The sequence below is a fragment of the Pristiophorus japonicus genome, chromosome 5, assembly GCF_044704955.1.
Source record: "Pristiophorus japonicus isolate sPriJap1 chromosome 5, sPriJap1.hap1, whole genome shotgun sequence".
NCBI lineage: Eukaryota > Metazoa > Chordata > Chondrichthyes > Pristiophoridae > Pristiophorus > Pristiophorus japonicus.
Window position 1 is genome coordinate 277,974,470 of NC_091981.1, and position 15,133 is coordinate 277,989,602.

Here is a 15,133-nt window from a genome sequence, read left to right on the forward strand (position 1 = left end):
GCGGGCTGCTTTGTCCTGGATGATGTCGAGCTTCTTGAGTGTTGTTGGAGCTGCACTCATCCAGGCAAGTGGAGAGTATTCCATCACACTCCTGACTTGTGCCTTGTAGATGGTGGAAAGCCTTTGGGGAGTCAGGAGGTGAGACACTCATCACAAAATACCCAGCCCCTGACCTGCTCTTGTTGCCACGGTATTTATGTGGCTGATCCAGTTAAGTTTCTGGTTAATGGTGACCCCCAGGATGTTGATGGTGGGGGATTCAGCGATGGTAATGCCACTGAATATCAAGGGGCAGTGGTTAGATCTCGCTTGTTGGAGATAGTCATTGCCTGGCACTTGTGTGGCGCGAATGCGGCTTGTCACTTATCAGCTCAAGCCTGAATGTTGTCCAGGTCTTGCTGCTTGCGGGCGTGGACTGCTTCGTTATCTGAGTAGGCCAGACAGCCCCTCGAGCCTGCTCAAACGACTGTGTCACAGAGACATCTAATGAACTATTTACAACAACAACAACTTCTTGAGTGTCATTGTCTTTACATGGTCTGGGCCTGTATGTGACTCCAGGCCCAAAGCAGTGTGGTTGACTCTTAACTAGCCTCTAAAATGGCCTAGCAAGCCACTCAGATGTCAAGAAGGCAGCTCACCACCACCTAGGCAATTACGGATGGGTAATAAATGCTAGCTTTGCCATTCATTCACGCCCACATCCCGTGAACGAATAAAAAAAGATACCAGCAGATCCACAGAAGATTTCCCAGATGTTTCCACATCTGTTCCTTCCAGTAGTGCATCATCAAGAGTTGCCGAGTAGACATATCTATGTAGTACACTAATCCAGGGGTAGTCACATTATCATCATAGGCAGTCCCTCGAAACGAGAATGACTTGCTTCCACACCAAAAAGGATGAGTTCACAGGTGTTCCAATGAAGGACCTAATATTCCAGGTCCCGAATTACATCCTGAAGGGTGGAAGGTGCCTGTGCGTGGATTTTTTAACGTGTAGTGGCCGTTGCACACCAGCCACCACACGGGCTTGACAGAGCTAGGTCTTGGTCCAGTGGCAAGGGTTACCCAAGACGACTGGAGACCAGCTCTGCTGCACGGACCTAGTGCGCACACATATCGCAGTGTGGCCCGTGCTACCCCTGGGACCCTGGTCCCGAACTCACGCCTCCCCTGGGCCCCGATCACATCCCTCTGCAATCTCTCGCCGCTCCTTCGCCCCGACCTCGTCGCTTCTGCTGTATCTGCCCACGCTCCAATCACTGACCTGGACCTTGTTGATGTCACTCTTCGCTGCTGTCGCAGCTCGTGCTACTCCCTGAAGGAGTATGCCTTCTCGCTGCTCTGCCGCAGCAGGGACCATAAAAGGAGCGGCGAGCAGTGGCCTGGGAGCAGCGTGGTGGCCCCGACTTGCGTGAGAACACCAGCGGCAGTCACAACAGCACATCATATGAATACTTCAAAAGAAACTCATTGGCTGCAAAGTGCTGACTACTTGATAGCGTGCTGTGCAAATGCAAGCTCTTTATCTCCTAGTATTATTCCGCAAATTCGGAGTTCTGAGAAGGTTCAATATGTGCTCACATAAACACTCACCACTTTTTCCTCTTCAGGAACCTCAATAATTTCCCCGTTTTGGTCTACTATTTTTAAATAGGGCTTTTCAAAATCTTCATCTGAAAGCAAAATAAAAATGAGTTACTGCACAATGACACCACTTCAATCAAGAGCTAAACATGCCCCATAAAAATATCTTCCACGCACCCTCTGCACCCAGGATACCAGCCGACTCCTCACTCCCAGCTCCCATTATTTTATCATTGGTGTTCCATCCTTCTGGCATTCGGTCCTGGCTTCTGGGAATCCCTCCCAAAATAATCCACCTAGCACCTCCCTTCCTCTTTTAAAAATCCTTCCCTTTGACCACGTTCTCTTCTCCCTGCTCCAGGTTTTCTGTTTCCTTTTCCTCTTCTGCCCAATGTCTGTAAAGTATCTTCAGATGTTGTTTTCTATGTGAGGGACACTTATACAAGTGTGAGTTGTCCTTAGTGGGGTTTCCCTCACAATGTTTAAACTGAGAATCTGTCAGCAGCCTAAGGGTTGACGGCATAATCGTTATGCTGTTTGCTACGTATGCAGAGATGAGCATAAAAATCTAGGCTGGCAGTCCCAGTCAGTGCTGAGGGAGAGCTGCACTGTCGGAGGTGCTGTCTTTCGGATGGGACATTTGGGGTGGGCTAATAAGGCAAATAAATGGTAAATTACCGAGAAGGAACAGAAGGATCTTGGTGTGTACGCCCACAGATCCCTGAAACTAGCAGGACAGTTAGATAAGGTGGTTAACAAGGCATATGGGATATAGGCTGGACAGCTCTTTTTCAGCCAGCATAAACGATGGGCTGAATGGGTTCCTTCTACTCCGTCTACTTCTATAATTAAATTGAGACACCATCTGCTCTCTCAGATGGACGTAAAAGATCCCATGGCACTATTTCAAAGTTCTCCCCGGTATCCTGGCCAATATTTATCCCTCAATCAACATAACAAAAACAGATTATCTGGTCATTATCTCATTTCTGCTTGTGGGACCCTGCTGTGTGTGAATTAGCTGTTGCGTACCCTACATGACTACACTTCAAAAGTACTTCATTGGCTGTGAAGCGCTTTGGGAGGTCCATGGAAGACGCCATATAAGTGTAACAAAAACAGAAAATGCTGGAAACATTCAGCAGGCCTGGCAGCATCCGTGGTGAAAGAAACAGTTAACGTTTCAGGTCTGAGACACTTAAGTTCTTTACAAACCTTGCAGAGGGAAATTTTCCACCCTTAGTTTTTATCTTGCTAATAGCCAGAGGTTGTTAATAAGGTTCAATGGACATGGACTGAGATAATGAGAATGGTGAATCAGTAATACTGACCTTGTTTTGCCAATAATTCTGCTCCTTTTTTAATTCTGGACACAAAGGCTGTCTGCTCTCGATTATCCTTGTTTACCAGCATGAGCATAACCGTTCCTTTGTTCTTCACATTTTGCTCATTTAGGGTTTTGTCTGGAGAGGGAAATAGGAAATATTCTTCAAACAGAAGTTCGGGTCGGTTGCGCCTCCCGCCAGTGTCTGTAGGAGGCGCTAATGGGGCTCAAACGGCTTTTCGCCCAGATGCAGTGCCGCTAACAACTCTCACTAAAATATACTCCCAGCTGCCGGTGTGAGCATCAAACACGATGAAAGGCTTCCACCCCAAGTAAAATCGTATGGTTCACTTCCAGTTGAATCTCTTCTGCCCTGGCTGGCTCCAGGTCTTCATAGAACGGCTGTTACCTCTGCAAAATCTCTGATAGAATCTGGAGATGTAGTGTGAGACCATCAGTAACTCTCCAGGCATACTAGTCCTCAGACTACAGCAGCAGAAGCCAAGGATATTAAACCTTAACTATAACAGGATATAAGAACACAAGAAATAGGAGCAGGAGTAGGCCATTTGGCCCCTCGAGCCTGCTCCGCCATTCAATAAGATCATGGCTGATCTGATCATGGGCTCAGCTCCACTTCCCTGCCCGCTCCCCATAACCCTTCACTCCCTTATCGCTCAAAAATCTGTCTATCTCCGCCTTAAATATAATCAATGACCCAGCCTCCACAGCTCTCTGGGGCAGAGAATTCCACAGATTTACAACCCTTTGAGAGAAGAAATTTCTCCTCATCTCAGTTTTAAATGGGCGGCCCCTTATTCTGAGACTATGTCCCCTAGTTTTAGTTTCCCCTATGAGTGGAAATATCCTCTCTGCATCCACCTTGTTGAGCCCCTCACTTTCTTATAAGTTTCAATAAAACCACCTCTCATTCTTCTGCCAAAGACACAGTAAGGTATCGTATAAGCCTGTAAAGGTTTTCCCTTATTAATCCTGTTTAATCTGTCTCTCCCCAAGCTAACTCTCTCAGCTTCGATGTTAACTTCAGCTTTGGTCTTCCTTGATCTGGCTTATCACACTCTCCTTCCTCCTACATTTCCTCGTTAACACTCCCCAAGTTTAGCGGAAAGGCTGAAGCCAAACTATTCTATCGGCGTAGACGAAAAAAGATCAAGGTCCAGCCTGGTAGTCGTATGAAGCAACAACAATGGAGCTGTAAATGAATCAATTTATCTCTGTCAATTAGTCTACAACAGACCCAGAAATACAGCGTGCAGTTTTGGTTTCCATATTTACGAAAGGATGTACTTGCTTTGGAGGCAGTTCAGAGAATGTTCACTAGGTTGATCCCGGGGATGAGGGGATTGATTTATTAGGGAAGGTTGAGTAGGTTGGGCCCCTACTTATTGGAATTCAAAAGAATGAGAGGTGATCTTATCGAAACGTATAAGATTATGAGGGGGCTTGACAAGATGGATGCAGAGAGGATGTTTCCACTGGTGGGGGAGACTAGAACTCGAGGGCATAATCTTAGAATAAGGGGCTGCCCATTTAGAACTGAGATGAGGAGAAATTTCTTCTCTGAGGGTTGCAAATCTGTGGAATTCGCTGCCTCAGAGAGCTGTGGCAGCTGGGACATTAAATAAATTTAAGACCGAAATAGACAGTTTCTTGAGCGATGGGGGGCTGAGGGATTATGGGGAGCAGGTGGGGATGTGGACCTGAGTCCATGATCAGATCAGCTATGATCTTATTGAATGGCGGAGCAGGCTCGAGGAGCCTTATGGCCTACTCCTGTTCCTATTTCTTATATTCTTATGTAACTGGCCCGAGCAAAACCGCAGTAGTGGAGAGTGTTGGGAATCATTGGTCCAATGTGAGCTGTTCCTCCCAAGCACGCTACACTTCCCACATGTCATGTCTCAAATTACACTTATACTCTATCCCAAAACATTATTTTCACACCAATGATAAACGTGTACTGTGAATCACCGTTAAAGCAATCATTGTGAAGCTTTCACGAAGATTTCTAGAAAGATTGCAGTGAGGCAGTGAACTTGTGATGCGACAATAACTTGTAAAGCAAGCGCTCTACTCGGAACTCCTTCATGGCAAGCGAGCCCCAGGTGGGCAGAGGAATCGTTACAAGGACACCCTCAAAGCTTCCCTGAAAATGTGCAACATCCCCACCGACACCTGGGAGTCCCTGGCCAAAGACCGCCCTAAGTGGAGGGAGTGCATCCGGGAGGGCGCTGAGCACCTCATCGCCAAGAGCATGCAGAAATCAAGCGCAGGCAGCGGAAGGAGCATGCGGCAAACCTGTCCCACCCTCCCTTACCCTCAACGACTATCTGTCCCACCTGTGACAGTGACTGTGGCTCTCGTATTGGACTGTTCAGCCACGTAGGGATTCATTTCAAGAGTGGAAGTAAGTCTTCCTCGATTCTGAGGGACTGCCTATGATGATGATGTAAAGATTTATTAGATAGTAAGGCTTCAAGAATTTGTACTTACCCTTAATTAGATTCTTCCCTTTGTGTACCAATTCTATATTCTTGCATTCATCATTTGGCAACTTCTTTCTGATTCTGTAAACAATTAATTCAGCTAATTACGGATCTATCAATGCAAATAGCTCTACCAAGGTATGATCTGATAGCCATTACAGAGATGTGGTTGCAAGGTGACCAAGACTGGGAATTAAATATTCAGGGGTATTTGACAATTCGGTAGGACAGACATAAAGGAAAAGGAGGTGGGGTAGCTTTGTTAATAATGAATGAGATCAGTGCCATAGTGGGAAATGATATTGGCTCAGAAGAGCAAAATATAAAATCAGTTTAGATGGAGATAAGAAATAATAAGGGAAAGAATTCACTGGTGGGCGTAGTCTATATGTCCCCTAACAGAAGCGGCACTGTTGGACGAAGTATAAATAAAGAAATAATGGAGGCTTGTAAGAAAGGTACAGCAATAATCATGGGTGATTTTAATCTTCATATTGATTGGATAATAAATCAAATTGGCCAAGGTAGCCTTGAAGGAGAGTTCATAGAGTGTATCCGAGACGGTTTCCTTGAACAATACGTTATGGAACCAACCAGGGAGCAGCAGGATTAATAAATGATCTCATATATTAACATGGATAGAGGATTGGCTAACTAACAGAAAATAGAGAGTCGGGAAAAAAGGGCCATTTTCTGGTTGGCAAACAGTAACTAGTGGGGTGCCGCAGGGATCGGTGCTGGGGCCTCAACTATTTACAATCTATATTAATGACTTGGATGAAGGGACTGAGTGCAATGTAATCAAGTTTGGATGGGAAAGCAAATTATGAGGAGGACATAAAAAATCTACAAAGGGATATAGACAGGCTAAGTGAGTGGGCAAACATTTGGCAGATGGAGTATAATGTGGGAAAATGTGAGGTTATCCACTTTGGGCGAAAAAATAGAAAAGCAAATTATAATTTAATTGGAGAAAAATTGCAAAGTACTGCAGTACAGAGGAACCTGGGGGTCCTTGTGCATGAAACACAAAAGGCTAATATACAGGTACAGCAAGTAATCAGGAAGGCAAATGGAATGTTGGCCTTTATTGCAAGGGGGATAGAGTATAAAAGTAGGGAAGTCTTGCTACAACTATAACAGGGTATTGGTGAGACCACACCGGGAGTACTGCTTACAGTTTTGGTCTCCATATTTAAGGAAGGATATACTTGCATTGGAGGCTGTTCAGAGAAGGTTCACTACATTGATTCCGGAGATGAGGGGTTGACTTATGAAGATAGATTGAGTAGTTTGGTCCTATATTCATTGGAGTTCACACGAATGAGAGGTGATCTTATGGAAACATATAAGATAATGAGGGGGCTCGACAAGGTGGATGCAGAGAGGATATTTCCACTCACAGGGAAACTAAAATTGGGGACATAGTCTTAGAATAAGAGGTCGCCCATTTAAAACTGAGATGAAGAGGAATTTCTTCTCTCAGAGGGTTGTAAATCTATGGAATTCTCTGCCCCAGAGAGCTGTGGAGTCTGGGCCATTGAATATATTTAAGGTGGAGATAGACAGATTTTTGATTTATAAGGGATGTAAGGGGTTATGGAAAGCGGGCAGGGAATTGGTGCTGAGTCAATGATCATATCAGCCATGATCTTATTAAATGGCAGAGCAGGCTCAAGGGGTCAAATGGCCTACTCCTGCTCCTATTTCTTATGTTCTTATATTCTTATGATCCTCTAGGAAAGAGTGACCATAGCATGGTTGAATTTCAAATTCAGTTGGAGGATGAGAAAATTGGATCTCAAACCAGTGTCCTAAACTCAAACAAAGGAGACGACAAATGCATGAAGGCAAAGTTGGCTAAAGCGGACTCGGAAAATAGATGAAAGTGTAAGACGATTGATAATCAATAGCAGACATTTAAGGAGATATTTCATAACTCTCAACAAAAATATATTCCAGTGAGAAGGAAAGACTTTAAGAGAAGAGAGAACCATCCGTGGTTAACTGAGGAAGCAAAGGATGGCATAAAATTTTTAAAAAGGCATACAAAGTTGCCAAGATTAGAACATAAATAAGAACATAAGAAATAGGAGCAGGAGTAGGCTATTTGGCCCCTCAAGCCTGCTCCGCCATTCAATAAGATCATGGCTGATCTGATCATGGACTCAGGTCCACTTCCCTGTCCACTCCCCATAACCCCTTATTCCCTTATTGGTTAAGAAACTGTCTATTTCTGTCTTAAATTTATTCAATGACCCAGCTTCCACAGCTCTCCGAGGCAGCGAATTCTACAGATTAAAACCCTCAGAGAAGAAATTTCTCCTCATCTCAGTATTAAATGGGTGGCCCCTTATTCTAAGATCATGCCCTCTAGTTCTAGTCTCCCCCATCAGTGGAAACAGCCTCTCTGCATCCACCTTGTCAAGCCCCCTCATGATCTTATACGTTTAGGTAAGATCACCTCTCATTCTTCTGAATTCCAGTGAGTAGAGGCCCAACCTACTCAACCTTTCCTCATAAGTCAACCCCCTCATCTCTGGAATCAACCGAGTGAATCTTCTCTGAACTGCCTCCAAAGCAAGTATATCCTTTCGTAAATATGGAATCCAAAACTACACGCAGTATTCCAGATGTGGCCTCACCGATACCCTGTATAATTATAGCAAGACTTCCCTGCTTTTAGTGGGAGGCCAGAGGATTGGGACATTTTAAGACATCAGCAAAGGACGACTAAAACAATTATAAAGAGAGGGAAGATGGATTATGAGAGTAAATTAGCAAGAAATATAAAAACAGATAGTAAGAGCTTTTATAGGTATATAAAAAGGAAGAGAGTAGCTAAAGTAAACATTGTCCCTTAGAGGATGAGACTGGGAAATTAATAATGGGGAACAAATGGCGGAGAAACTGAACAAATATTTTGTATCGGTCTTCATGGTAGAAGACACTAAAAACATCCCAGTAATAGATAATCAGGGGGCTATAGGGAGGGAGGAACTTAAAACAATCACTATCACTAAAGAAAAAGTACCCGGTAAAATAATGGGACTAAAGATGGACAAGACCTCTGGACCTGATGGAATACATCGTACGGTCTTAAAAGACGCCCTACAGAGATAGTGGATGCATTGGTTGTAATCTACCAAAATTCCCTGGATTCTGGACAGGTCCTAGCGGACCGGAAAACCACAAATGTAATGCCCCTATTTAAAAAAAGGAGGCAAACAGAATCCAGGTAGCCTAACATCTGTCATTGGGAAAATGCTGGAATCCATTATTAAGGATGCAGTATCAGGACATTTGGAAAAGCATAATACAGTCAAGCCGAGTCAACATGGTTTTATGAAAGGGAAATCATGTTTGACAAATGTGCTAGAGTTCTTTGAGGATGTAATGAGCAGGGTGGATAAGGGGTAACCAATGGATGTGGTGTATTTGGATTTCCAGAAGGCATTAGATAAAATGCCACATAAAAGGTTACTGCACAAGATAAAAGTTCACGGGGTTGACATAATATATTAACATGGATGACGGATTGGCTAATTAACAGAAAACAAAGAGTGGGGATAAATGAACAAATTATGATTTAAATGGAGAGAAACTACAAAATGCTGCAGTACAGAGGGACCTGGGGGTCCTTGTGCATGAAACACAAAAAGTTAGCATGCAGGTACAGCAAGTAATTAGGTAGGCAAATGGAATGTTGGCCTTTATTGCAAGGGGAATGGAGTATAAAAGCAGGGAAGTCCAGCTACAACTGTACAGGGCATTAGTGAGGACACACCTAGAGTACTGTGTACAATTTTGGTCTCCGTATTTAAGAAAGGATATACTTGCATTGGAAACTGTTCGGAGAAGGTTCACTAGATTGATTCCGGAGATGAGGGGGTTGACTTATGAAGAACGGACGAGTAGTTTGGGCCTATACTCATTGGAATTTAGAAGAATGAGAGGTGATCTTATTGAAACATATAAGATAATGAGGGGGCTCGACAAGGTAAATGCAGAAAGGACATTTCCACTCCTGAGTGAGTCCAAAACTAGCGGAGGGGGCATAGTTTAACAATAAGGGGTCACCCATTTAGAGCTGAGATGAGGAGGAATTTCTTCTCTCAAATCTATGGAATTCTCTGCCCCAGAGAGCAGTGTAGACTGGGTCATTGAATATATTTAAGGCGGACAGACAGATTTATGATCGACAAGGGAGTGAAGGTTTATGGGGAGCAGGTAGGGAAGTGGAGCTGATTCCAAGATCAGATCAGCCATGATCTTATTAAATGGTGGAGCAGGCTCGAGGGGTCAAATGGCCTAATCCTGCTCCTAATTCTGATGCTCTTATGTTCTTATGTCAGTCGTGGTTCAGTGGGTAGCACACTCGCCTCTGAGTCAGAAGGTTGTGGGTTCAAGAACCACTCCAGAGACTTGAGCACATGAATCTAGGCTGACGCTCCAGTGCAGTGCTGAGGGAGTGCTGCACTGTCAGAGGTGCCCTCTTTCAGATGAGATGTTAAATCGAGGCCCGATCTGCCCTCTCAGATGTTAAAGATCCCATGGCACTATTTCGAAGAAGAGCAGGGGTGTTATCCCCGGTGTCCTGGCCAATATTTGCTGAAGCTTACTGTGTGCAAATTGGCTGCTGCGTTTCCCACATTACAACAGTGGCTATACTCCCAAAGTACTTCATTGGCTGTAAAGCACTTTGAGACATCCAGTGGTTGTGAAAGGCGCTATATAAATGTAAGTCTTTCTTTCTTTAAAAGACAGTAAGTGGCTAAAAAAAAGATTATTTGTAAAGAATCATTATTTTTTTATTTAACATCATGCCAATCTATCTTTAGAAAGAATGAAAGGGAGACTTGCATTTATATTGGGCCAGACTTCTCAAGGCGCTCTACAGCCAATGAAATAACACTTCATTGTAATACTTTATGTTAAGTTTAGAATAACTCCACAAGACTGTATATCTTAAGCTCAAACTGTTGTGACCTTGGTCTCTTTATTGTAACTCCAGAGTGAGGAAGCAGCATTGTAGATTACCTTTTATACCTGCTTGCTCAGGGTGTGCAGGTGACCCTTGGGTCTCCCCCAGGTGTGCCTCCTGGTGGAAAGTCTTACATACTGGTGATGTTTACAGATATAACATCATTCCCCCGCAAAGTCTTATGTACAAGTTATTTACAAGTTGAAGCGATCCGGGGCTCTGCGTTCCCAGGTTGATCGCCTGAGTTGAAGTCCTGACATGGGTGAGTTGGTCGGATCATTGCTGCACTGCACTGTGGCTGGTCTGATCGGACTGTCGGGCATGGTGAGTTCATCCTCGTGGTTGACTGCGAGGTCGATTGCTGGTTGGGTGTGTGCGGGTGGATCAATGATGGTAATGTCCTCTTCAAACTGTTCTTTGTTGTCAGTGAACCGCAGTTTGGTCTGATACAAGTGCTTTCTGCACGTTTGTCTGTTCAAAAGTTTGACAACAAACACTCCATTCCCCTCCTTGGCTAACACAGTGCCAGCAACCCATCTGGGGCCATGAGCATGGTCTACATCATTTATTCTGATGTCGCGTGGAGGAGCCATATGATCATGGTACATTCTCTGCTGATAGCATACGGAAGGCGCGGTTCTGAGTGATTCTGTCCGGTGACTGTGTAGCACCCAGGATAGCCGGGTCTGTGGGGAGTCTACCGTGACACGTGTGGTGCTTGGCTTTATGATTTGGGCTGCCCACTCCGGACAATTGTCTCTGACCCTAAGGTCTGGCAAGCCAAGGATGGCCGATATGGCCTTGAGACTTTCAGTAGTGGCGGGAGGCCGCGTGGTCCCCATGGATCCTGGGCCATGGTATGGAGGCCCTGGACCACTGACTGTGTGCAGCCTCTCTGCCTTTCTTTGCAACATTGCAGGGTTGCCCCATAGGGGGCTATGTGATGGGATGAGCAGTTCGTCTTTGCGACGGATAAGCTGCAACATCCTGTCTAGCTGTTCGCCATTAGCAGGCGGTAACGTGGGATCCTGGCTGGTGCAGGTCCTAAACTGGGGGGCCGTTATGGTTGACCCCTTGCTTTCTAGCACTTCCATAACAATGAGCCGGTCTGCGGGCTGCGCCGTTTCCACCATGGTGGTGAGCAACGGTAGCCAACTGAGGGCATTAGCGCCGCTCTCAGTGCCTGGACCGTGGTGGATCGTGTTACAGTGCATAGACAGAGTTAGACATATTCGAAACAAAGCATTGATTTGAGGATGCTTCCAGTAGAACGGACAAGGGAGAACCAGTTGATGTGGTGTATTTGGATTTTCAGAAGGCTTTCAACAAGGTCAACACAAGAGATTAATGTGCAAAGTTAAAGCATATGGGATTGGGGGTAGTGTGCTGATGTGGATTGAGAAGTGGTTGGCAGACAGGAAGCAAAGTGTAGGAATAAATGGGTACTTTTCAGAATGGCAGGCAGTGACTAGTGGGGTACTGCAAGGTTCTGTGCTGGGGCCCCAGCTGTTTACATTGTACATTAATGATTTAGACGAGGGGAGTAAATGTAGTATCTCCAAATTTGCGGATGACACTAAATTGGGTGGCAGTGTGAGCTGCGAGGAGGATGCTATGAGGCTGCAGAGTGACTTGGATAGGTTAGGTGAGTGGACAAATGCATGGCAGATGAAGTATAATGTGGATAAATGTGAGGTTATCCACTTTGGTGGTAAAAACAGAGACAGACTATTATCTGAATGGTGACAGATGAGGAAAAGGGGAGGTGCAACGAGACCTGGATGTCATGGTACATCAGTCATTGAAGGTTGGCATGCAGGTACAGCAGGCGGTTAAGAAAGCAAATGGCATGTTGGCCTTCATAGCGAGGGGATTTGAGTACAGGGGCAGGGAGGTGTTACTACAGTTGTACAGGGCCTTGGTGAGGCCACACCTGGAGTATTGTGTACAGTTTTGGCTCCTAACTTGAGGAAGGACATTCTTGCTATTGAGGGAGTGCAGCGAAGGTTCACCAGACTGATTCCCGGGATGGCGGGACTGACATAACAAGAAAGACTGGATCAACTGGGCTTGTATTCACTGGAGTTCAGAAGAATGAGAGGGGATCTCATAGAAACGTTTAAAATTCTGACGGGTTTAAACAGATTAGATGCAGGAAGAATGTTCCCAATGTTGGGGAAGTCCAGAACCAGGGGTCACAGTCTAAGGATAAGGGGTAAGCTATTTAGGACCGAGATGAGGAGAAACTTCTTCACCCAGAGAGTGGTGAACCTGTGGAATTCTCTACCACAGAAAGTTGTTGAGGCCAATTCACTAAATATATTCAAAAAGGAGTTAGATGTAGTCCTTACTACTAGGGGGATCAAGGGGTATGGCGAGAAAGCAGGAATGGGGTACTGAAGTTGCATGTTCAGCCATTAACTCATTGAATGGCGGTGCAGGCTTGAAGGGCCGAATGGCCTACTCCTGCACCTATTTTCTATGTTTCTATGTTTCTATATGCCTCTGCTCTCCAAAAATTGTGAGATTGGCAGCTTGTCTGACTCGAGAAAATATTGGGACACTCGTTGGTAAGTCTCTTTTGTCCCGTGAACGCAGGCTACTGCCTTGGTTAACTTATTGGATACATGTACAACTGGTTGGGGCTCGCTCGCTACTTTGGCTTGCTGTACAACACGCCCGACGCCGTGTGATAACACATCACTTGTTACAAATACTTTGTTAGATAGATATACAACCGGTTGGTGTTCGCCCGCTACTTTAGCTTGTTGTAAGGTACCCCTGACCCCATATGATAATACATCATTGGTCACAAAAGAGCGCTCACATGGGTTACACAGTGCAAACAACTTATTGGAACGTAGTGGGTTCCTGGCCTTCTCAGATGCCGCCCCTTTACCTTTGCACCAAGCCCAGTCGTCTTTCTTGCTGGGCAACACATGCCTCTGTTTCGTTGCGGTGACACCACGTGGTCTGGACGCTCTCTCGTCCCGTGGTCTGGACGCTCTCTCGTCCCATGGTCTGGACACTCTCTCGTCCCGTGGTCTGGACGCTCTCTCGTCCCGTGGTCTGGACGCTCTCTCGTTCCGTGGTCTGGACGCTCTCTCGTTCCGTGGTCTGGACGCACTCTCGTCCGTGTCCGTGATGCCGATTGCCGTGATCTTCCTCCGAAGGGATTTTGCCTCTGGCGTCGGGAAGACACATTTGGATCGTTTCGGCTGGAGTCTTACTCTGCTTGGTCAACCTGGAGCAAGAGGTCGTCTGCTTTGGGTGGTGGGTACCGCGCCTGTACCGCTGCTCGATTGATTTTTAGCTGAAGGTGGGGGCTTGCTCAGCCTTTGAGCAAGGGAGACATTGTTCGCCGGAGAAGGTACACAGAGGTCTTCCCAGTTCCATCAAATCTTTCTCATCCACCTTCCACCAAGCAACGTTGGCCCATCACCTGAAACAATCCACAGTGGTAAATCGTGCACCGCTCCCTCATGGGAAAATCTTATGTCCGCACTATCAATAACTGGTATCAGTTCCTTGGTGTAGGTGCGCAGCTTTGCCTGAATTGGGATCAACTTGGGTCGTTGTGCTCTGTCGCTCCACAGCCTCTCGAATACCTTCTGGCTCATTATTGATTGACTCGCCCCCGTGTCCAATTCCATGGCGACTGAGTTGAGTTTAATTTTTAACATTATTGGAGGGCTTTTGGTGGTGAAGGTGTGTACCCCATATACTTCCTCTTCATCCACAGATTGAGTTGCCTCTCCTGCTCGTTCAGCGTGACCCTCGCTGGATCGGTAGTCCTCTCCTGACTCTGCCACGTGGTGAGTCACAGGTCATTTGCATATTCGCTGGAGGTGCCCCATTGTTCCACAGCCCTTGCACACATAGTGCTTGAATCGACATTGATGGGCTCTATGACTGCCCCCGCAGCGCCAACATGGTGTTAATGGATACACATTCACAACCCACGGCAGGCTCTGCGTCATCCTAGGTCTGGTCTCTGCGGTCGTGTGGGCCCTGCCATGTACAGTTCTGGGCTATCGTGATGGCCTTGCTCAGATCTAGGGATTCGGCAGACAGCAGTTTGCGAAGAATGACCTCGTGGCTGAAAAAGCACGAAAAAGTCCTGCAACATTTCCACCAAAGATCCGGCAAATTTGCACTGTCCCGCAAGGCGTCTTAGGTCGGCGACAAAGCTCGCCATGTTCTGGCCCTCGGAGCGATGGTGCGTGTAAACATGATACCTGGCCATTAAGATGCTCTCCTTCGGCTTGAGGTGCTCCCGAACAGCTCCGTGTAGTCTTGCCCGTTGATTTGTCCGGTGCCAGCAGATTTTTGACGAGGCCATATATCGAAGACCCACATAGGGTGAGGAGAATCGCCCTGCACTTGACCGCCGTCTCAGCCGTGTCCAGTTTGTTGGCCACGAAGTACTGGTCGAGACGCTCAATGAAGGCTTCCCAATCATCACCCTCAACAAATCTCTCAAGAATACCAACGGCAGCCAATACCACGTGAAAGTTCGTGATCCGTTACTCGTCGCCAATTTGTTATGTTCAGAATAACTCCACAAGGCTGTATTGTAAGCTCAAACTGTTGTGACCGTGGTCTCTTTATTCAGACTCTAGAGTGAGGAAGCAGCATGGTAGATTATCTTTTATATCTGCTTGCCCAGGGTGCACAGGTGACCCTTAGGTCTCCCACAGGTGTGCCCCCTGGTGGCAAGTCTTACGTA

General features: G+C 46.0%; 1 protein-coding gene across 1 annotated transcript in view; it reads right to left on the bottom strand.

Annotated features, from left to right (window-relative positions):
- LOC139264014 (NEDD8 ultimate buster 1-like) overlaps positions 1-15,133 on the bottom strand; it is a 75,992-nt gene that overhangs the window by 37,246 nt on the left and 23,613 nt on the right. Inside the window, exons 4-6 of the mRNA XM_070880116.1 lie at positions 5,428-5,501; positions 2,921-3,052; positions 1,599-1,678 (exon numbers count right to left, since the gene is read on the bottom strand). Of these exons, the coding sequence (XP_070736217.1) occupies positions 1,599-1,678; positions 2,921-3,052; positions 5,428-5,501 (286 nt within the window). The remainder of the gene's footprint in view (positions 1-1,598; positions 1,679-2,920; positions 3,053-5,427; positions 5,502-15,133) is intronic.